General features: G+C 36.9%; 1 protein-coding gene across 1 annotated transcript in view; it reads left to right on the top strand.

Moving 5' to 3' along the window:
* GUCY1B1 (guanylate cyclase 1 soluble subunit beta 1) overlaps positions 1–24,622 on the top strand; it is a 41,117-nt gene that overhangs the window by 11,833 nt on the left and 4,662 nt on the right. Inside the window, exons 3-11 of the mRNA XM_021544766.3 lie at positions 4,092–4,192; positions 5,187–5,305; positions 9,624–9,821; positions 18,312–18,542; positions 18,935–19,051; positions 19,865–19,998; positions 20,700–20,897; positions 22,590–22,827; positions 23,661–23,801. Coding sequence (XP_021400441.1) covers positions 4,092–4,192; positions 5,187–5,305; positions 9,624–9,821; positions 18,312–18,542; positions 18,935–19,051; positions 19,865–19,998; positions 20,700–20,897; positions 22,590–22,827; positions 23,661–23,801 — 1,477 coding nt within the window. The remainder of the gene's footprint in view (positions 1–4,091; positions 4,193–5,186; positions 5,306–9,623; positions 9,822–18,311; positions 18,543–18,934; positions 19,052–19,864; positions 19,999–20,699; positions 20,898–22,589; positions 22,828–23,660; positions 23,802–24,622) is intronic.

The raw sequence follows: 24,622 nt of genomic DNA, 5'->3' as shown, positions 1-24,622 counted from the left end.
TGGACTTGCTGAAGGACCAGTGCCTCTGAAAAAATAGGATTGCTTTCACTTTGCAGTGTCCATTTTGGATAAAGTCACAGCAGCATTTTCCCATCACATGTAGTCTTAAGAGAAGTATTTCAGAGAGAAGGACTTTTGGAAGCTCTCACTGCTGTTAGATTACTGAGGGAAGCAGAAGGGCTTCAGAAGCCTGTCCACAATCACTCTGCCTGCCTGTTGTCTGTATGCAGAACAACTTCTGTGAACAGGTGATGGAACGGACAGGGAAATTCCTCCAGCAGAAAAATAATACAGAAAAACAGATATCTAACTGAATTTTATTTCAGCTCAACGCCTATCTAAATTGCTGGGATCTACCAGCACAGCATATCTCAGAGGTATGGAGAAGGAATTGATTTGGAAAGGAAGAAGAAGGTTCTGAAATGTAATGATTTTCAAGCATACATCTTAAAAGAGCAGTTTATCTTTTGACACAGACTTAGATAAGCCATTGTCATGGTATTTGCCATATTTGTAGAACAAGCAAAGAAATTTTTGCCTGCATGGTTTTAACTGAGAAGTGTAATCCCCTCCAGGAGTAAATATTTACTTTGACAAATTTTCTAGGAAATTTTGCTCAACTTAAAAATATTTTTAATGGGAAATACATCAGTAAGGCTACAGAGAAGATGGCTGCTGAGTGATCCAAAGCATCTGGAAAAAAATATTTTAAATAATTAAATGGAATTGGCTGAAATAACTGAAATAACCAGTGGTGATTTTAAAAAGCAGTGGCTCAAAGAAATTGCAGATAGTGAAGAAAAACTTTGACAAAGTAAACTAAAGACAAATAAAATAAGAAAAAAGGAAGCATGGCTTGGCACAGAGAAGTAAACAGGAAAAGTTCCAGTCAATGTAGTTGGAAAGAAATGCAAGAAGTTTTGAAAGAGATATCAACATCATCAAACTGGGTCAATTTTTCATAGAGAAAATTTTCACATGGAAAAGCTGTGTCTACTGGACTGTGTAAGTATGTAGTATTTTGAGGATGTTCATTGCTTTTCCAGATGCGTGTATTATCCTTTGTGGTTTGGCTCTGATCAGAGAGACTAAAAGAAAGCACAGCATGGATCTGAGATGTGGGAAAGTTTGTTCACCCTTTGCAAACATCCCTCCAAATTGTGGCTGGCGTGTAGTTACATGCCATGTTATGAGAACCAAAGAATCAATATGGTTTTCTTTTCTCATATTCATTTCAGTTCTGTTCTTAGGAGATGTAAACTTTACCTTTTTGTCCCTGACTGATCTCTTATGTTTCAAGACATCATTTCCCACTGATAACTCCACCTGTTCCTCCTGTTTAAGACCTTGCTTAATTAAGGCTATTATAATATTTTTCATGTCATTGGATAGAGAATGATGTTTCTTTTAGGTGGAATTATGAAGCATATTTAGTCACACCTCCCCTATAGTCTCATCATATTTCTTTAGGAAAGTTGCTTAGCTTGTTTTCAGTTCATCATTTTTAGAGTGAGTATAAAAATGTTTATGTCAAGTAACAGTTATAATACTTCAGTTATTAATAAATAATATATTTTTGAAATATAAAAACAATGTTTTGTAATTTTTGGACAGTGGGAAGAATGTGAGAAGCAAGATTAAAGGAAGATGAAGAGGAAAAACAAAATAATGGGTTTCAGATATCCATTAAGTGAATAGATTATCAAAGACTGATGATTACGAACTGGAGGGTTAGATGACAAGTCATTTCACTTAGGTCAATAGGATACTGCCATATGAGATTGGAATCAGTCCTTCCCAGTCCATTTGCCATCTAGCAGTTTTAAGATCAACAAGAATGCTTAATTCTCGGACCTCTCCCCTTTGAGTACTGCAGGAAATGTTTCTGTTTCTGTGGATTGATAATTCCACTACATCTGTAAATGCTTGAGTTGTTCTGCAGGCATTATTATTTTGTATTAATTTTTAAAATCAATGACACCTCTTTAGGAAATGAAAACCTGAGTTACAGTCAAAGAATTTGGTTTTAATTTATGTGTGATTATGTTATGATAATGGAGAGAAAGTGTTTGATGTAAAAGAGGATGCAAGATTTTACATAGTAGATTTAGAATTTTACTTTTTGTAGGCCTTTATAATTCTTCTGGTGACCAAGAAATTCAAAAGTTAGGAATATTGGTTTTGTAGGCTTGAGCTGTATCTCAAAGAGCATTTCTTTGTATTTACTCAATTTACCAGTCATACTCTGGTAAAAGCTCTTCATTACCATGGTACTAATAAATAATTGTTTACTCATTGTCCTCTTTAATTTCTACATTAGAACAATAATTATCCTACTACCAAGTTGAGGAATGTCTTGATTTGCATCCCTTGTGCTTAGACTTTTTTAAGAATCCACCTCATAATCTGCTTTTTTTTAATAGTTTTTCTAATTCTAAGGGTATATTTCTGTAGAGCAACATTGTGTACTGATTTTTTTTTTTTTTTTTGTGGTGTGATGTAAGATGTGATTCAGTGATTCATTTCAAGGCTTTCCAGTGTCTTTGGCTTTCTTTTGACTTCCTGAGTGCACTGCAGCATAGATACACATTTAGATGAAAGGGTGTAATTTATTTTTAATGAAGTAACTGTGACCCTCCACCTGCAAATATACTAATGATGCCGTGATCATGTTAGTTTTGCTGAGCCAAAATACATTCTAAGTACGTCAATTAGAGCATGAGTACTTACAAATTTCTCCTCTTTCGTCATTATTTCTGCAAAGCACTGTCTCTATAGAGAGTCATAGTAGGCAGCACCACAGGAGGTGAACACCTATTTTAAAAAACATACTGAGAAAGGAGGCTGTGCTCATTTTCCAGATGAGGACTTCAACAAACAGGGTACAACTTCATCAGAGAACACAGCAGGCCTCTCTGCACATCTCCTTATTTGCTGAAGGAAAATTTGCAAGGGAAATAAGAGCAAATGCAGAATACTGCTTTACATGAAACTGTGCAGAGACAGGGCCATATCCATTGGCATGCTCTGTGCACAGCAAGACCAGCCACATGGGCAGCTGCCTCTTCAGTGTCCTGGGATCTGCCTGCCCGTGGAGGTGCTCCCTGTCCCCCTCCCAGGAGCTGGGACTCCTGCAGCACCAGTGGCCTGCCTCCTGTGCTGTGCGGTCGGGGTAAAACAGGGAGGCAGTCACTTGTGGGTCCTCCCTAGTAACTCACTCATGCCAGGTGCAAAGCCTGGAAGGCACAACAGTTCATTCATTGTCTGGGGGATGAACTTGTTTTCCTCAGTAAAAAAATACAGCCTACAGATTTGTGCTGCTTATTGGGCAAGCTGCTGACTTGATGTTCAAGTTGAAGAGAATAGTGAACGACCCAAAAAGCAAAGCAGTCATTTTGTTTTAGTTTTTTACTTGGTGTAAGTCTGCACAGGACATATATATGAGTCTTGTCTTAAACCTGGGGTAGGGAATTGTTTCCTTTTGTGAAGAACTGTATATTTTTCTTGTGCTTTACCTAAGTGGTGACACTTTACACGTGAGAATCGATGTGCAATGTGAGAACAAGGCATTGTAAAATTCTAGCATCCTTTTTCTTCCTATCTGCTTTGCATGAGAATTCTGAAACAAGATACTTGATTTGGTACCTGCATCTATATTTTAAATTCCTCTTTGGATGTATGTGCAAATGGTTGTTAGAAACATCCCACGCCTTTTGTAAATAAAGTGTAATTAAAATGTGATGGAATGAAAAAGCAAAAAGTGTTTAAAGAGCTCATTATGGGCTGCATTAATGGATAGTCTCTTATTTTAAAATGCAAATTGTGTCTTTATTGGTACAGCAACTTCTTTTTGAGTCTCTGTACTGAAAAATCATGTTTATTTTCTTGTAGCTAATTATTCTTCTCAGAACACTTGTGGTCTGAAATATTTGTATTGTACATTAATGACTGGGAACACTAGTGGCTATGGAACAAATTTATTTCTAAGTTTCTGTCTTAAATAACTATACAAACTTACTTGTTTTAAAGGACTTTTATCCATATGGTGCTTTTTCCTCAAGCAAAAAGATTTTGTTCTATTTTCTTTTTAGGAAGGAGGCGCAGCTGGATGAAGAGGGACAGTTTCTGGTTAGAATAATTTACGATGATTCCAAAACCTATGACCTCGTTGCAGCTGCAAGCAAGGTTCTTAGTAAGTAATGCAGGTATCTTCTTTACCCATTCATCACAAAAAAGGTAATACCCTCCTGCCCCCCAAATCTGTGTAGCAGAGAGGAGCAGGATTTAGCACAGGGGAGGTGAGAACGGAGTATTGGTCAGAGAATTTTTTTAAATCTTAGGAGAGAGACTTGTATTTCTTTATTTCTCTAAAGAAATTTTACTCCTTTTATTGCTTGAAATTATTTTTAATATTTCCAAAGTATTCCATCTTAAACTGAAAAAATATACCTCATCCACACAACATGGCAGTGTATCAAGCAGTCATGAATTAACAACATCCTGCTGCAACTGTAAGTTTCAACCACTGCTGCAAGAGCAGTGAATGAATGAATGAATGAATGAATGTATCCCTGATCTCTGCTAAAGAACAGTGCTGAGTCACAGAAATGCTTGTGGCATGGACACATTTCATTTAATTGCATATCAGCCATTGATTTGGGTTACATTCATTTTTAATCATTGCAGCTCTGGTCTGGAATTTAAAAGGTAGAATTATGCCCATCAGCATTATTTTATTTGCAGACCCAAGTGTGGTATGAAAGTGTTCTGCATCAGTAATTAGCCAAGAATCTATAAGACTGATGACTGTAGTGTTGAATTGGAGCAGCTGATGTGGTTTCATGCTATTGTAAATTGGAATTAGCTGCTGAGGCGAGCACTACTAACAACCAAGCTTCTTTATTTTCAAGAAGTGATTCATTTTTCTGTATCAAAATCTAAATGCTATACATGTGTGAAATATACAATGCAGTGAAATAATAATAGTAATTGGTAAATCTTTAATTAAATTCCTGTATTGCATACTCTCTATTTGCCATGTGAACCCTTAATCTTGCTTTGTTCTTGACCTACTGGCTCTGGGTAGTGTTTAGGTACTTTCTTTTTAATGAATACAAGAGTAAAGAAATAAGTAAGTGCATGAAATACAGTGTTTGGACTGAATAATATTTTCCTGTTTTAACTAGATTTAAATGCTGGGGAAATTCTTCAAATGTTTGGGAAGATGTTTTTTGTGTTTTGTCAAGAATCTGGTTATGATACAATTCTACGTGTCTTGGGCTCAAATGTAAGAGAGTTTTTGCAGGTAAGAATTTTGTGCAAAATCGTTTCAGATACCAGATAGAATTGTGGCCAAGTCAATAGAAATTGAAATTCCAAAGAGAAATTTGGAACAGGAGTATTCATATGCAACAGATTGCAGGGGTGGTCTGTGTTAAGTGGACTTACTTTATTTATCATAACAGAAAATGTGATCTTCAGGTTTTATGATATTTTTTCTATTATGTCTCTTTATAAGTACTGGATATTTCCAGTAGTATGTTATGTGCAGACCTAGGGCTCATAACAGCTTATCCCTTAAGATGTTATTCTTCATCCATTAACTCATCTTCTCATCCATGACAGTGAGATACTGCAGAACAGCATGATACTGTACCATAAGCACAAACAAAATGAATATGATTCTTTAATAGCATGGAAGAAATGTAGGATCTTCTCTAGAGTGTTATTTCTAGGTATGGAAAAATGGCCTTTTTTGTGACCTGAAAATTGTTCACTTCTGTAAGCACTTTGTATTTAAGATTTGTGATCTACATCACTCTTGGAGAGAACTGTGTACTGTAATGAAGTTAAAAGAATTGAACTGGAGAGCGCCCAAAAGCTGACTATTAAAACTTGGTTTTCTCTGAATATATAGCAGCCTTTTGTCATCTGTACCCTTAAAATCTCACCAGCATTAAGGGAAAAAACAGAATCATCATTTGCTGGATTACTTGAATATTTACTTGTGTGTCTCACTGCCCCAAAATCTGCATCATTCCAGAGCATGCTAGCTGCCGTCAACCCAGACTTGTACAAATCCCACGAACTGTAGTTCAGATCAGGGTATGTGGATGTTCCAGCTTGTGCATACCATGAGCAATCTGTAAACCACTATGGGATGTGACATCCTTTATATTTCATAGCTTCATTCACAGGCTGCTCTCAAAGCAAGCAATTTCCAAAAGTAACTCATGTACTGAAGTTGAGGTTGAGCATGAATAGCAGAGGGGAAAAAAAGACATAGCTGCCCCATTGCATCATCACTTTGGTTACTCATATATGGGCCAGAAATACAGATTCTTTTTGCTTTCCCTCATGCCCTTTTCCATATAATAGACTTCTCTTTTCATTCCTTGCCACATGTGCTGGTGGAAGGACTGGACATGTTTGTTATGCACACCAAATATCTATAAAAGTGGAAACAGCTTACATTTATATTCTTCTAATGACAGTATTTTAAGTTGCTTTGTTTGAATTTCAGTGTTAACAGATGACATTGGCTATTATATACTTTTCTAAATGTTAACAGGATTAATGTATTAGTAGCTGTGCCAGAAGTGTACTTTTTAGCTTTTTATTGCAATGGAAAATCAACATTAGCTGTGATTTATTATTTTTGCATCTTACAGCAGTCATACTAGGTCAGGAAACTACTTTATATACCTGCTACAAAAATAGGTGCGGGCTGGGTTTAATATCCCCAACTTTTCTCAGATTCTTAAAATACATAATAGAGTTCCAAAACTTCTTGAAATGGATACTGAGTCCAGGATATATACAAAATAATTGAGAACTGCAGTTTTTTAAAATATATGAAAATAAATCTCACATTTATGTTCCATTCCTTTGACATCTCAAGAAAATTTAGTTTATTCATAGTTGAAACACAGGTACTTCAAGCTTCATGAAAGAGGAAAATAAAAAGGGCAGCTAAATCAAATATTTATACTTCATGTGAAAAACACAAGCATGGAAAATTTGAAAATCATGTTGAAAGACACTGTGCCTAAGAGAAGCAATGTGAAAAGAGGTACCTCCTAAGAAACCCAAAGTGTGCTTTTATGTTTTTATGTAGTTTTCTACTGAACGAAAATCAAAGTGGTTAGTTCTCTCATTTAAGGAATTGTTTACATGGTCATTTAGACTTTCATACCAGCAGTGCATTAAAATTCAGGGGATTAACTCCTCTCTTAGATAAGTCTCCAGGTGCTGTGTACCACATAGCACTGAACAGCATGTGTTTGTATTTCAGGTGCCAACCACAATCTCACTTTTAGATCAGCCCCATTTAGTATGACTGCTTGTCCTTGCTTGGAGATTCCCTTGTTTTCCCATTGAGCTGGTCACTGTTCCTCATAGCTCTGGAATTGTTCTTGGGTCCCAGCACAAGCCTTGGCACACATCTGAGTGGTCTAGTAGCCAAAAATTCAGGAAGAGAGTTTAGCCTATTATAAACTGTATCTGACGTCACCTCTTGCTCACAGCAGGTGAACATGCAAGAAAAAAGACATTTGTTCTTTCAGAATCTGCAATATCAATTTATAATGGATCGAAAACAACAAAGAAATAGGGTTAGGAGTAACAATGACAGTGTCTAGATCTAGGAGTGATTTCAGCTCCATGAACTGGAAAAACATGTCTATTCCTTGACTATGTGTCAGAGGGAGATTTTGAATACAGTGAGCTAGCTGTAAGTCCCCCACTCTGGAAGATCAGAGAGTAAAAGCTGAGGGACCTATCACATGGACTTTTACCTGTGACACTGCTTTGACAGAGTCAGCCATAAATGAGTGGAAGGGTGGCAAAGTGGTTTTGCAAAATGGGGCTAAGACCAGTTGTTAGTCACAATTGTGCCAGACTTAAATGTTAATACTTAGACAACCATTTTATAAAAATTCTGTCCTTGACATTGGCTGTTCCCTGTTTGAAATTCATCAGCTGGTGACTGTGTAACTGGAAGATTTCTGAAAGTCTTTTCCCATGTATCTCCCTAAGAGTTTTTCTCCCAAAGGTCAATATATCCTGGCTGAGGCATATCTACTGAAACTGCAGTTAGGCATCCATTGAAGGAGAGGGTGGGGCAATCTTTCAGAGACAATCATCTCTCTTGCTCTTTTCTCATCACACTGTCTCCTCCAATTTCATTGTCTTGAACCCTGCAAAGTTCTTACAGAATTTGCCTTCAAGCATTATGGTTTTTGTCAATGCCCACCAACAGCTGGAATGAATTGACATCCAGATTGTTGCCTCTTCATGTTCTAATTTTGAGATGTTGATATAGCAACAAAAACATGAATTGGAAACAAGCTGAAAAACTGAAGGAGGAAATTCCAGGCTAAGTGCATCCCACGGAATTCATTGCAAAGAGTGTCATTTTGTCTGGAGGTCTCCAAGAGAAAAGGCAGCTGTTCAAACACTTCACAGCTCACATGAAATCAATTTCAATATGCCTCCACAAATTTGATGATCGACAGATGCTCATGAAAGGTGGAAAATTTCCCAGACAGCACACTGAAAATATTTTCACTTCACTTCCTATGTTGGCAGAAAACAATATGCAAAGCCTGGTGGTAGCACTCACTTGCAGGGCAGTGAGAGAACAGCATTTAAAATATGCAGTAATGTTCTGGACTTAAGATGTAAGGAGTTGTATGAATTTTACAGCATAAATAAAAAATTGTGGGTTGCAACTCTATCCTGCAAACTAGGTTTCTCTTTCTATATTGGCAGTAAATAGCAACTTGGATCCTTGATAATTGCTCACAATCAAAGTTGAATCTAGTGTTGAGTTTTCAGTGTGATTTTGATCTCACTGTTCTCTTTATGTCCTGATTAGGCATGCCTATCAGTTTATAATTTAGCTTTCCTCTCCAGATCACAATTTGTCTGGTTAAAATTTAAAGTTAAATACATGAGATATCTGGAAAAGTAGTAGAGAAAAAAAAATCTCTTCCCTTCCTTGAACAACTTTTTCAGATAAATTATTACAGCAGCTGTGCTATTTCTGTTTATTTTGTAGAGTTTTTCAATTATTGTCAAAAGAAAAGACATATGTCTTTCAGGCATTTAAATCTTTACAATTTGAACTTTGTCAGGCCCTGTAAACTTGATATTTATGTTGTCAGAAATAGGCTTTTTGACTGATAATAAGGACAAAGATTAGTGTTTATTCAGACATGCTTATTTTTATTTGGCTCCAGAATTATTATTTGAAGAGGAGATTATAGAGACTAGAATTGGAAGGAATGAAACTGGATGAGCTACCAGACTGAGAAACACACAGAAGTTCTTTAATCATCTGAATGTTTCAAAATACAGCATAATCAAGCATGACTTCTTACTATCTGGAGTAATTTATAATAGTCCTATTTTTTATGCCATTCATTGTTCAAATGTTGCCATGGTAGATAGGCTACCTGAAAAGCCTGCTGTGATGGCAGTTCAACAGAGAGTAAGGCAAATATGTAGAAGTATGAGCAGCAGGAGAGAGGAGATGTTCAGATTGGACAAAATATGTGCTTACTTTCTTTATAAATAGTAAGTGAATGCCTTATAATCATGTTTTAAATTTCTTCTTCCAGAACCTGGATGCTTTGCATGACCACCTGGCTACTATTTACCCGGGTATGCGAGCTCCTTCCTTCAGATGCACGGATGCGGAGAAGGGGAAGGGACTCATTCTGCATTATTATTCAGAAAGAGAAGGTCTGCAGGACATAGTCATTGGAATCATCAAAACAGTAGCTCAACAGATCCATGGTACAGAAATAGATATGAAGGTAATGTCTGAAGTGATATACTCACTGAAAATTTATGTCAATATTAAAAAACAAGAAAACCAAAAGTGAACTTATGGCAAACAGTAATTTTTACTGTTGATGTCTGCTGTGAAGAAGTGGTGTCAGTACTGACTCTCAGGAAGAGCCATCATAATTTGTGTTGCTTGAAGGATACAGCCATAGTACTGAGTAGGCCAGCTCTTATTGGCAGGCAGACCTGACTGGGAACAGTACAGAACAATATCCCCTTATTCAGAAAAGGATTTTAAAGAGGACATGTAAAGAATTTAGATACTGGGATGCCCCCCTCCCCCCCGTCTCCCCACTCCCACTTTATTTTATGTTTGGCATATATTTCTTACTGTCTACTTTGTTCCCTGAGAACATGGACTTTCCTCTTTGTCCTATATTCTTTGTGTGCAGACTATGAAGCTGATGTGCATTGATGAGGCCTGGGCAGCAAGCAGTGTTTTCCTCCCAGCCAGCATGTCAGGTTCTTCCCAGGAAAAAGATATGTTTGTGAGTTTCTTGCTGTCATTGCATGGAAGTGACTGGATATGCACCTAGAGCCCCAGAAGTGAAAAAAATGTTTCTCAGTGACAAAGTTTATGTAATGACATGATTGCTCAGTCGCTTGTGAAATGGGAAAGAAGCTTCTTTGCCCATACAAAGCAACAGAAAGAATTAATTGATCAGGTCTTCTATATTTAATAGTATGAAATCAGGGTTTGGTCTGAGGTGTAGATATATGTGGGGGGAGAAACAAAAAATGAAAACTTTTTTTCTATCAAAAATATTGCAACTGATATAAATATTTTTCATGAAGTAGAAAATAATCTAAGCATATACACCAATAATTCTTTGGGTTTCTTAAATATTCCCTAGTCATACTAGATTTTTAGCACAGTTTCATTATATGCTTGTTGAGAAAATCCTTTATTTATTTTATCACAAAGCATGACCTTGCCCAGGTAAGAGATTTGCAAGCAGTCCAATGACAAAGATATTTTTACTGCTGAATAGGAGTATTTGCCTTTTAGGTTTCCTGTTCTAAGCTAGCTCAGGTTTATAGGAGATGTCTAGTTGTGTATAATGTAGTGATATATTTGTGCCCTTGTGTAGATTCTATTTTGTAGGAAACCACAGTTCAAATTTCTGCAGCAGGTGTTAGTAATCAGATACAGAAGAATACAACACAATCAAAACAATCCTCTTCTTAGATCCCTGTTTATTTGAAGTGTTGAGACAGACAAGGAGGACTGTGTTGGAAAGTTGGCTGCAAATGTGCTAAAGCTGTCACTTGACAAGCACTTCTTTTGGTAGCACAGGCAACTTAAGCAGTCCCTGTTCTCTCAGTGCACAGGCTTGTCCTACAGCAGCTTATTTGGCTGTGCCTTCCAGCTGGTGTCAAGTTATAAAATAAACTATACTGAGGAAATGAGCTGGGTTCAAAACAACAGGGGTTTTTTTTTTGGACTTTTTTTACCTTCATATGTTCCTTTACATGGTTTAATGTTTCGTCTCTCAGAGGTCCACACAGAGGCAAAAGTGATCCATAGGGTAGAGGAGAAATCTGTATTGTCCAAAGCAGCTAGCAGCACAAACTTCTGATAAATTGTCCTCTCAATCTGAAGATTACTTTGCTGAGAAAATTGTATTAATATCCATCTGGAACTTCTCACAAATAGTAAATGTTCTAAAGAGGTTTAAAGAGGTTTAAATATTTATTATGTATTTACTTCTTTTTTTAATTTGACTGTTTTAGGCTTTTCTGGAAATTTTACAGTTGTACGTAAATAAGTAGATATTTACCTACTGTAAATGAATGCAAAATCTCATTTAAATGTACACTATTCTTCTAGATTGTCTGAGGTAGAAGCATATAGGTGCCTAAAAATAGTATTAACCTCTAAACTGAAGAAAGTGTACATGTCTTATTTTGTCTGTTAGTGCAGTTTTAAACTTTTCCTTGTGAGAAAGTCATGTACCCTTAACCCTGAACATTTTCATGCCTGTCCTGATTAATAAAGCTTATGTCTTGGCATCTCTAGGACATTAAACACACTGCTGTACTCCACAGGTACTCAGAAACTTCAGTGGTAGATAAGGAGGGAATTTATTCTCTAAGGTGAGAGTGCTGAAATTTGCAGCTTATCCACAGACACTGAAAGTTATTCCTTATGAATGGTATAAAGTGAAGGGTTTAAAGACTAGCATTGTAATAACTAAGTATCTCTACTGTTCAAAATACTGAGACTAGGAGAAAAAATAGACCAAATTCTTTCATCTCCATTCTTTGCCTCATAATTTAGTGAATTAATGCTTTTGCATTTTAGTCTGTTAGCAATGCATTGTTTGAAACAGCACAGCACAGAAAAACAATGGAATTGCTTTTAATTCCTTCAGGTTTTGTGGACCAATCATTGCCTCTACTGTAAAATATTTAGTTTGAACCACAGGTAGAATTTTGCGTAGGGAAGAATGGGGTATTTTTTTTGAATCTGATAAAAACATCAGTGCCTAGCTCAAAGATTCCAGTGTTATGGGAGTCATCTTCTGACTTGCAAAAAGAGATTCCTGAGTTGTCCTTTCAAATTTCTTTATCCAAACCACTTACATAACAGTCCAACACAGGACTGACTTAGTAAGTTCTGCAGTTCTCTTTGTATTAGTATAATGTTGATATCTGCAATTTGATGTTTCATACTTCGTTATCCACTTTTCTTCTCCATCTGTTTTGAACAAATGCTTATATAAATCTGCTTGAGAAAATACATGCTTCTAATTCTGTATTTTCATGAAGCTTTGGTTGAATTTGTCTAATATATTACAAGTCTCTGTATAGGTGGTATTAGAGATAATTGCTTTTGATAATGCTGGTTTTGTTTCATTAAGTGGTTAGATTTTGTGTCATGGGTTGGAATGGCTGAGGTTGGAAGGAACTTCTGGAGGTCATTTTGTTCAACCTCACCTGCTCATGCCTGGCTACCTAGGGCCAGTTGTTGTGGGCCATGCTCAGACATCTTTCAGCTATCTCTAGGGATGGAGCCTCTGCAAATTCTTTGGACAACAGGTGCCAATCTCTGTCACAGTAGAAAAGTGTTTCCTGATGTTCGGACAACAGCTCCTGTGTTTCAGTTTGTGTCCATTGCCTCTTGTCCGGGCACTGGACACCACTGAAAAGAGCCTGGCTCCATCCTCTCTTCACCCTCCCTTCAGGTATTTGTGTGCATGGATGAAATCCTGCTGAGCCATCTGTTCTCCAGGCTGAACAGTGCTGGCTGTCTCAGCCTTTCCTCTTCTGAGAGATGCTCAGTGCCTTGATCATCTTAGCAGCTCTCCCTAGAGGGACTGGACTCTGTCTCATAGCTCTGTAACTCTCTTGTACTGAGGAGCCCACAGCTGGACACAGCACTCCAGGCATGGCCTTTCCAGTGTTGAGGAGAGGGGAAGGATCACCTTCCTCAGTCTGCAGAGAAAACCAGCTAATGATCACAAGAGGAAACTAAATATTAAAGAACTATTGCTCTTGTTTAGTCTCACATTGTTTCTTTGGGTGGAGAAATAGCTGAATAGAAAAAAAGTTTTAATTTTATCAACTTTCTTCAGTCTCACACAGAACAATCTTGTATGTGTGTGTATATATATCTAAAACCATACATCTTCTTCTGAAATAAAGTAGGGCTTCCTTTTTCCAGAATGGTGTCCTTCAGGAAGTGTACACCTAGAGTATGTGTGTGCAGAAGGAAAGGGGGGATGGGGTGTCACGGGGAAGTGTAATTTTCTTTCTGTTAGATGTTCTTAGCACTGAAAGGAAACCAGTTTGTTTTGAACTTGAATTCAAAACTCCGGTTGAATAGTTCAGGAAAGCCCAAGCTGACATTAATTGATTAATTAGTTCAAATCCAGTTTGCATTATCTTCTCTGATACGGTAATCCATTTTTAGCAAATAGAGCTAAGACTAAATCATTTTTGCAGCAGGTATTGTCTCAAAAATTGTTGCTGACCTTGTGTATACATTATGAATGTTCATGTTCTGCCAGTCTCAGTATGAGAACTAAAACATCATCACAATGCTGGTGACAAACTTTGTCATGAGATCTCTGTTAGCAACCTACTGGCTATGCCTTCTTTTGCTTTGCTTGTCAGAGGTTGTTTGTATATAAATGAGGGTGACCTGTGAAGGTGAAGTCAGGACAGGGATTCCCTCAAGGCTACTAATGGTATGGGTCAACAAAAAGTGTTGTACATAATCCAGCAAAGCCCAAAAATCTGTTGGGAGAGCAGACTTCTGCAGTTCTGTTATTTGAGGGCAGACTATCAAAATCTTTTACACAGGGAAGATGTTTTACAATATAAAATTGAGAAAAGAGCAGGGGAGGTCCTTGACAAGATGGTAATTTTCAGTGTGAAAAAACAAAGTGAAGATGCGACCAGCTGGAGAACTGAGCTGAAAACTACTTGGCTACTTGTCATGGAAGGCAAGCAGTACTGGACCACACATTACAATGCTAACTGTGTGTGAAGATAAGTCAGTCATGGAGCATGATCAGCCTCTAATTTCGGCAGTGGGGCAGATGTAACCTTTATTATCTCCAAGCACAGTTGTTTGGTGAAGTGAGACAGTCTGCACAGACAACCAGCTGCCAGAGACAGATATTCCCATGGTTCTATCTTTGGGTATGCAAAACTGAGTTTTCCACTGCCATTTCCGCAGTGAACTCCTTTGTCTTGGGATCATTCTGAAACAGCTGCAGTGAACTTTGTTAAGCAGCATGGCACAGTCACTTTTGATCAGAAAACATCAAAAATTTCATCCTCTATAGACCTGTAAAGGGTAAAAGTCCTCTGTTTTGTATTAATTTTCACAATCTCATCAAAAAAGAGTCCTGTCCAAGGACATTCTCTCCTGCCATGCTGAAGTACAAGTGTGTCCTGGGGATATTCTCACATCTACAGAATTAGGTCTTGTAGACACATCAGTGACAGCTTAACAGATAGCATGTGCTCATTACATATTCTGTATCACAGCAATACTTCTTGATTTAATATCTTATGTGAAGCTCGCAAAATACATTAAACCACACTCATTTTAAAATTACTTTTTTCTGAATTATCATTCAGATATTGGTGTGACTTTTCACTTGATTAGGCAAGAAAAAATTCTGAAGTTACATCTCCTGGAAGGCACAGGCAGGTTAGCAGTTAGATGTTATATATTCTCTTTGAAACCAAGAGAGTGATTTCTCTCTTCAGTTTTAACTGCAGTTACTATGGTGATTGGGCTCTTAGACACTGTGAACTGATGTCACTTCACCAGCTAAGACTGCAGGGGGAGGAAGAATTAGACTTGATTGCTGGCTTTGTTGATTTGTGACTGAACTTTGATTTGCCAAGCATTTATCAAAGGCTTCTTCAACAATATTTAAATGTTACTGAAATTGTGTGGCTTGCAAACTTTGCTTGCAGAATGAAACAGTAGGTAAGTTCTATTCTACTTAAGCTTAGCAGAGTATCTAGGGCAGGTCCTTATGCCAGACAAATATCTGGCCAGTTAGGTTGGATCTATAGGTGCAAGGGTAAAGGAGCAGAATTTAGCATCTTATGTTGACAGTCAAAAGTGCTTATTTTGAATTTGCTGACAAGGTGGATGATGTAATGAGATAGGAAGATTAGATAGTTCATAAGTTGTGTGAGCAGAAAAGACATTGTGAAATTGCATATCCATTGGGAAGTTAATTAGGGATGCTTCAGTAGTTTTCGTAGCCTGGAGAGGGGTATGATTAAAGCATCTGTTAATAAGTGTCTGTGCATGAATGATCAGAATAAAATTGCAAATCAGCCATGTCCACAGCATATCATGTTTACCAGGAATGTCCTGGCGCTGTGTCTGTCTTGTAGGTCTGACACATGTCCATGAGTTTGGCCTGGTGCTCATTTGCTGCACTAACATGTTGCTCTAATGCAGCAAGCATTTCTAGATGCTCTGGAGTCTGATCAAAAATAGTGTTTCAAATGAACTTGAAGATGCTTGGGAAATTTGCAGCTTTTCACTGTTACTGGCACAGTTCTAATCTATAAAGGTTAGGAAAATAGCACAGCATGTGTGAGGACTGACTTTGTGTGAGCTTGTAGGATCTCAAGAGGGTCATGGCTCAAACTAGCTAGATGTCTTGAAGGATGTAGTAGTTCTATTTTTATAGGTGACTTTTTTAATCTAAGCCTGAGTTTTGTTTACTGATGCATCATTCATTTCCAATAAATGAAATAAAATGGGAAGTTATTAAAAGGAACCTGTTAAGTGCTGCAGAAAAAAAGTCTGTAAGTACAGGTTGGTAACAGAATACTAGTGTGCAGTGAATAACATTGCTATAAGGAGATAATATCTCTGGAAAGTGATGTGTTGTTAATATGAACATTTCCTTAAAAATTATTAGCTTCTTTAAACTCAGCTTTTCTGAATTCAGAAGGTTTTCATCCAAAATATGCAGGATTTTTTTCCGTTTGTGGCAAGACCAACGCTTTGAAGTAAGATCCAAGACTGGAAATGATCTGGAAGCAGAGATCAGTTCTAGAGATAAATCTTCGCAATTTGAAAAAGGTTTCTGTGCGTAATCTCAGCTATCTCTGGCCACAACAGTAGTACTATTAAAATAAAACCTGTGGGAGTGTGCATGAGTGATAGAAAGTAAGAACTAAAACTCTTAACTGCCTTCTGATAATCTTCAGTATGACCACAGACTCTCAAAATTTCAGGGATAATGATTTAAAAGTAAGATGTGGAAAACCTTTAAATTCTAAATTCAGAGGAAAACTAGTTGTTCACCTACTATGTTCCATTCTCCTAGACAAAGCCACTTAATTTGTTTTCCTCAGATGACCACCATTTATTCTTTCTGAGGCCTACCCCTTATCAGGTCATAATTTCCCACTTATCTTTGTCACACATTGGCATATGGATTACCAGTAGAGTTTCTTGAGGCAGTTAGGTTTTCTCATCAGCGGCATTTGAAATTGTTTGTACATCCAGCCTTGGGTACCTACACTTGCTGATAAATTTAGTAGGCTGATCTTTCTCTAAGTTACTTACATAAGCAATAGAAAGAGAAGAATAATGCAGTACACAGCTATAGAGCACCCTAAATCAGGCTCTTCCTTCACACTATCCTCCAGAAAACCACTCTTTCCTTCAAATGAGCAGTCAATTTGTAGATCAAAGAACACCTTAAGTTAATCATCATTTAACAATAAAATACTGTTTTGTTGTTTTACACTCCTTCATTTGTATAGGAACACATAAAGGCATCAGCACTCCCTAGCCCATCAAGGTCTATTTTTGGCAGTTTTGGAGATCAAATATTTAATAAACTTAACATCTTAGGGATCAGTTGCAGTGTTTGTGCATATCTGTTTTGTTTTCAAATTGTAACTGTTAATCTCTGTGGTTAAAACTATGTGTAAAGGGCAAAATCAGGATGCTTTAGAAATTTTAAGAAATCTTTTTTCTTTGCTTCAGTGACTTTAGGATCAGAGTCAACATGAAAGTAGGATCAGGTGGAACATGTTCCAGAAAATCACTGCTAAACAATACTATGTAAATAGAATTGTTCTTTTCCAATCATTAAGTCTAATTAAATTTTAAAAGAGGTAAATTTGGCTTCTCAGGGTAAATGATGTTATTCTGCTAGTTATTAGCATAAATTATATTGCCTTACATGACTCTTGCTGAAACAAAATAATCCCTAAAAATATATTTTTTACTAACTTTGAGTAAAATTACTGAAGAGTGTGATGCTGTGTTAAGGACACCTTTTTGATATTCCACTGATGTAGATGATTCTAGTTTTGCTGTCATTTCCTTTAATATGGAGTACAATCCAATCTTCATAGAGAAGATTGTAATTGCTTTTAGCTTTGTCTGTTGGCTCTCATCTTGGAGTCTTCTGGAATGTATATCCTACATGTGCTCCATGCACTTTCCTTCTTGCTGTCAATGATACGCCCACCCTCTTATCACTATTTAGTCATCACTAAACAGTCAGCACTATTTTCTGTTGTGTTTTAGACCTTGCAAGCATCTTTGATTAAAATAACGGTTCAGGGGTTCTGTGTGATTCAAGGCTCACACAGTAAATTTCAGAGGAAGGGGCCACCTTGTTTTCTGGCAAGCACCAGTAAAAGCAAGCACAGCTTGAGCCTTGACCCCTCATTTCAGGATTTGCATTTCACTCAGTCTTAATAAACTGTATTTGGGTGATCTTCAATATTGCTGTCCTGCAGAGAGCAACTGTAGCTAAGCAAAGCCATAATTATTCACCTGGAATTACAAAGACTATGATATCAGAAATTCTTACTAGAATACGGTATTTTTCAAGATGTGAATATGATTCTTGAATTTATCTTTCTCCTCTAAATACATTCCTGTCTCCATAGTAGCACTCCAGTTACTAATGAGTATCAGAATTTTCAGTTTTTATTAATTTCTTTAGGTTATTCAACAGAGAAATGAAGAATGTGACCACATTCAATTTTTAATTGAAGAGAAAGAATCTAAAGAAGAGGACTACTATGAGGACCTTGACAGATTTGAAGAAAATGGTACCCAAGAGTCTCGCATCAGTCCCTATACTTTCTGCAAGGCATTTCCTTTCCACATCATATTTGACAGAGATCTGGTGGTCACACAATGTGGCAATGCTATATACAGAGTCCTTCCACAGGTTAGATAATTCTTATGTCATGGAAAATTCATAGTGCTAGATGCTTCACAGGTTAATATAAAGATGAATAAAATAGATTTCGGATTTTCTGTCTGAACAGCATTCCAATGTAAGTGTACAATATTTACTAAATTGTGCTTCTGTTGTTAGAAAAAGGATTTGAAAATAACCTAATTCTACAACAGCTTTGTTCCTTATGGTCATGTCCATATGGAATAAGAGAGTAATTTAAAAACCTTGTGATTCAATGGAGAGATGCATAAAGTATATATTCTCTTCTGTTCAGTATTGTCATCTAAGAAAATGGAATATAATTGCTCTATGTATATTTTTGTTATAAAGCATAACAGTCAGGGTTTTTTTTTCTTTTTTTCTGTCTTTTAATATTCTAGCTGCAGCCAGGAAATTGCAGTCTGTTGTCGGTTTTCTCCTTGGTCCGGCCTCATATTGACATTAGCTTCCATGGGATACTCTCCCATATCAATACAGTCTTCGTACTGAGGACTAAGGTAACTAGAGAATATTTTCCCAGCTTTTCTTAAAGGAAGTGTGCTTTGGAGAGATAAGTGCAGAAAGCTCAGAGGTCTTCATAGAAAATTCTCTGTAGTATGCTCAGACCTTTTTGAGTCTTGAGCCAAGAGAGAGTCACAAGTATGAATTTGTGAGTAGCTGTTAAGCAGAATGTTTTATAGGAATGGTGAAGTACACACACTTCATGTCTGATGCTTTCTCTGCAAGGGGCCAGTCTAGTTCATGGTGTTGTATCAAAGCAAATGTAGAGAGGTAATTACATTTACTTTTCTTCATAAGAGTATGAGAGACAAATATGAAATGTGTTCTTGCTTGGATCCATATGTTCATACAAAGGTCTGTGTCCTGTTCTCTAAAGAGGGCAGGAGACAAGATGGGTGATACGAACAGATGCAGTGTGTAGAGTACCACCTACTACATCAAGGAGCCTGTTTATTTAAAGAAAACTGTACCTGAGAGAAGCCAGGATGATTTGTAGAGATGGTCCCAGGCACAGACAAAACTTCACAGAACGGGCAATACCATTGTCAAAACTATTGTTAAGAAATAATGTGGAAGAAAACAAGGAGTTACGAACATGCATGTAAAGAAAGATACCATGCTTTGTGTCTTCAAGGTAGAATAAAATACAGACAGTGCATGGTGTTCAAACCAGAAATTGATCAGGGTTTAATGTAAGCTGTAAGTCCATTCCAGGTATTCTGACTGCCTTTGTAGTGAATGTACTTACATACTAGGCCTGGTGCATAACACACCATTGCCCTTACACAGTGGTGGCTTTTCATCACCAGGAGGGGCTGTTGGATGTGGAAAAGTTGGAGTGTGAAGATGAACTGACTGGCACAGAAATCAGCTGCTTACGCCTGAAAGGGCAAATGATCTACTTGCCTGAAGCAGACAGCATTCTCTTTCTTTGTTCACCAAGGTACTTCAAACATAGAGAGTTCTATAATACTGATTTTTATTTTGCAATTACTAATTTTAAGAACACTTATGAGAGTAGTACTACAGAGTATCGGTAGTATTGGTTCAAATATTGATTTAATTTTTATGTGTTTATACTAAAAGAGATAGGATCATTTAAACATTGGAACTTTACTGAGTATTTATATGGCCAGAGCAAGCCATATAAACATTGGCTTGCTCTGGCCCAGTTTGTACAAATGGTTATTTCTCATAGTCCATTCTTTTAGCAGTTTTTTCTTTTGTTTTTTTACTCAGAGAATGCTAAGAAATGTGTCAATGGCTTGGTTTTCTATGTGGATTCATGGATTTTTGCAGTAGTTTTAATGTAATAGATTGGTGATAAAGAAGTGGTTGGATTGGAGAATTGAATGGAAAGATTCTTTACATAATCTCACTTTGTGTGCTGAAGTACATACATTTGATATGCTCATGGAACTCTGTGAAAATTCTGTATTTAAACGCAAAAATCAAGAGCTGTGGGTTAAAATAAATGATCACAAATAAGGTGTTTTGTAAAAGGAATATGTTGGACAGCTCATCACAAGTTCAGAATCTTCATCTTTCTACTGTTATTCAGCATACTCTGCTTTTTATTTGAGTTTTAAATGCTCCTTTGGCAAGTTTAATTTTACCCATATTGTATATTTCTCTGTTTTGCAGTGTGATGAACTTGGATGATTTAACCAGAAGAGGTTTATATCTGAGTGATATTCCATTGCATGATGCTACCCGTGATCTGGTTCTTTTGGGAGAGCAGTTTCGAGAGGAATATAAACTGACCCAGGAGCTTGAGATCCTCACTGACAGACTGCAGCACACACTGCGTGCACTGGAAGATGAAAAGAAAAAGACAGACACGTAAGAACCAAGTCCCAGTTTTGAGCTGAAACACCCAAAGAAATACATTATTTATAGCTACCTTCTTTAAAGAATAACAGAATCTTGTAAGGAATATCAGAGATAATCAGGACTGGTAATTTTGGAGTCAAGAAAGAACATTTAATAGGGTATTTCTTTATTTAGATTGTTAAATGTCACCCACAGTCTAGGCCATTATATGCTTAGATGTTTTGATGGCTCCCTCCCTGACAAGAAAAGTTATAAAAAATGAGCTGACAATTCATTTTTACTTGTGAATTACATAAAATTTTGGAAACTTACATGCAATCACTGTAGCGAAGGTGAATTTGATGAATGCCCAATGTTATTTGACAGAGTTCGGTAAACCAACTTTTGTCTTTCTGGCATAGGATAATAGAACAGAAAAACATATCTTACAAACCCTGAAAACAGTTTGTGTAAAGCTGAAACTTTGTAATAGCTTAATACTATGAATTTGATGTAACAGTTACTTGTAGAAATGAATTTGGGTTTGTCTAGATGTACGTACATAAAAAGAACACGTAACAGTGTGCATTGGGCCCCAAATCCAGCTCTACAGACAACTATAAAGTCAAATTCAAATGTCATTAGTCTGTGGCATTTCAGCTCAACAATGACTGGCAAATTAAACAAAAGCTTGTGTGAAAAGTAGCATGGAGTTCTTGATTGACTCATTTATAAAACATAGTCCCATCTCTGTATTACTTCTATTGACAGATACGTTTTTTCTGTAATAGGGTAATGGAAAACATTTTAAAAATACTTGAAAGGGATGGACAGGAGAACCAGAGAAAAAAAAGCCTAAGAAGTATTTTTTTCTCTTCGTTCCTGTTGGCTTCCTTTATAAAGTCATTTTATCTTCAGGAATTCTAGCCTTCATGGCAGCTGCAGGAACAGATAGTGTCAGTTACTGCATGATGTGCCAAAAGTATTCACTAATTATAACTCAAGTAGTGAACTTGCCAAAAATGCAGCTAATGAGGGTTTGTGCAGGAGGCTGTGTACAAAATTATGTTCAGGATTTGTGAAACAGTCAGAGATCTTCAGGAGGGAAATGGACCTTAAATAGGAGTTAGATAGTTGAAGGAAGAAACATGAGAATAGGGTGAATTTCTGTGTGTGATTTGGATTTTATTTGCATAATTTATAATATGAACAAGTTTTAATGCATCATATAGACTATTAATTAAAAAAAAAAAAAGACACTCTAGACCCTAAAAGCAGCATGCAAAACAGAGAGGAAGCATTTAGAAATGCAGGAATTGATCAGAGATGAAAAACTGTTTGATCTCTTCATAGTCTTTTTTGCAGTTTTTATGGTTCTGTGGGCAAAACCATATTATATGAGCTGAGGATTTGGCAGAAAAAAGTAAAAATTATTCAAGACACTATTAACAAATCATATCAGAATAATTAGTAATACATGTCCCATTTTGTTGACAATTTAGATGTATTAATGTGCTCAAAATAGTATGCTGATGTAGATCAATTCCTGTTTTCCAAATAACATATTCTTCAGTAAAAACCTTTTCTATTGCTTGTTGATGGTGGGAGTATGTTACAAACCCTGTGGGGGGTAGGAAGTGAATATATGAAGAGTGCTGCTGTAAACACCCTTCTCCAGATTCTCTCTGTTTCACTGTTGCCTTTCTTTCCTTACCTGTGTAGGTTGCTGTACTCTGTTCTGCCACCATCAGTGGCAAATGAGCTGAGACACAAGCGTCCTGTTCCAGCCAAGCGCTACGACAATGTCACCATTCTTTTCAGTGGCATTGTGGGATTCAATGCCTTTTGTAGCAAACATGCCTCTGGAGAGGGAGCCATGAAAATTGTCAATCTTTTAAATGATCTTTACACAAGATTTGATATTCTGACTGATTCGCGAAGGAATCCGTTTGTTTATAAGGTAAAAAGTATCTAATCTGTTAGTTTTCTATAATTTACTATGGTGTCAGTCTTTTCCAGTCTTACTGGATTTTAGGCTTTTAAAAAAAATTAATGTTCTCAGTCTGAACTGTGTTACCTGATATTAGATAGCTACAGAAAAGTATGTTGGTTATCTCTAAATGTCTGAAGTAACATAAAGTGCTAAGTTCTCATCACGATTTCTGCAGTCACCCATTAGGTGGTCATATGAATTTACTTCCAAATTTAGCAGATGAAACTTATACAAGCTATTTGTGGTTCTTCTGACCTTGTGCTTTTAAGTTTTTCAGTTCTATTCCTGGGTCTTCTAGTTGTAAATTATATAATTTACTATTAATTAACTCAATGTGAATTTCATTCCTTCATTCGCTTCAGGAGTGAGTTGTAGTTGCAAATGTAGCTGGTAGCAGGAAGATACACAGATAGATACATATGCATCCCATATATATGTACATGTTTGCTTGTGTGTTTATATCTATGTAGATCATTCCTAGGTTTTGCTAGAACTGAATTTTATGTCCTGTACCATGTGACTTAAGGGTGTGAGTCAGAACAAACATAGTGCTAGGTTTCATTCACAAGACACCAGAGGAAAGACTCAGGTTTACACAATCACAGTCACTGTAAGTTGCTATATTGTGGGTTTACAATAAATTCCCTTCAATAACAAGCAGAGATGACAGCTATTAGGGTGATTTGAATGAAACAGAAAGGGAAGTCTTTTAAAGGAGAAGCAGTCTTGAAGCACTACATCAATTCTAGTACTCTAAAATCCATAATAATGAAGTAATTGAAAAATATCTATCTTCATAGGTGGAAACGGTTGGGGACAAGTATATGACTGTGAGTGGTCTACCAGAGCCTTGCATGCATCATGCACGATCTATCTGCCACCTGGCTTTGGATATGATGGAAATAGCAGGCCAAGTTCAAGTAGATGGTGAGCCTGTACAGGTTAGTAAATGTGGGCTTGAATGAAAACCCATTCTTTGACAGCATGGTAATGTTTTGAAATAAGATAATGCTCTAGCCCCAGTCCATGCAAAGGATGGGCTTTGTTTCGTTAGATTTTGAGACTGATACATACAAATAATCGGAGAAGTCACGTGTAGATGTGACATGTGCAGTTCCCAGACCTTAATATGCTTATTCTGCTTTAAAAGGTAAAGGACTTAAAGTCCACATCATTTATGACTGTTTTCTGATAATTTCAATATAATCAATGAATTCCTATTGTGCATCAACAGTACAATCAGTTGACTCAACAGTGCAATCTGTTGAGTCTTCTTCAATTCAAGGAGCAGAAAAATAATACTCCCTCCCTGATATTTTTGATCACGCCTCAGATCCTCATGTCAGAATGAGACATTATTGCATTAAAAAAAATTACAGATCTATAGACAGGTGCATCAATGATTACTGACACCACTGTATATTAGTGGAATGTCACTCACTGTGGGATTTCTGGAGATGTTGTAGCACTGATAGAGATCTGGGCAAGCAGCATTGACTGTCCTCATTAGAAGGCTGTGAGCAGAGCATTGTTAATGCGTGGAATGTGTATTTTTATTTACATGAATTCTGCTGTTCTATCACCTGGCTTAGGGCTGTGTACTTCACTTTATCATGGGGCAAAGGCTTGATTTGGGGCTTTACAGTAACTGTAATGTGCTACAAGAATGAGCTTCTCCAAACCTCTGTTCTGTCTCTTGACCTTCTGAATACAAAATACCATGATTTTTCCTTTGAGAAACGTCTTTTTTCTTGTCCCATGC

This window comes from Lonchura striata, chromosome 4 (assembly GCF_046129695.1).
Source record: "Lonchura striata isolate bLonStr1 chromosome 4, bLonStr1.mat, whole genome shotgun sequence".
Lineage (NCBI taxonomy): Eukaryota > Metazoa > Chordata > Aves > Passeriformes > Estrildidae > Lonchura > Lonchura striata.
The sequence above is the reverse complement of the archived record's forward strand: the minus strand, read 5'-3'. Positions and strand labels throughout refer to the sequence as shown.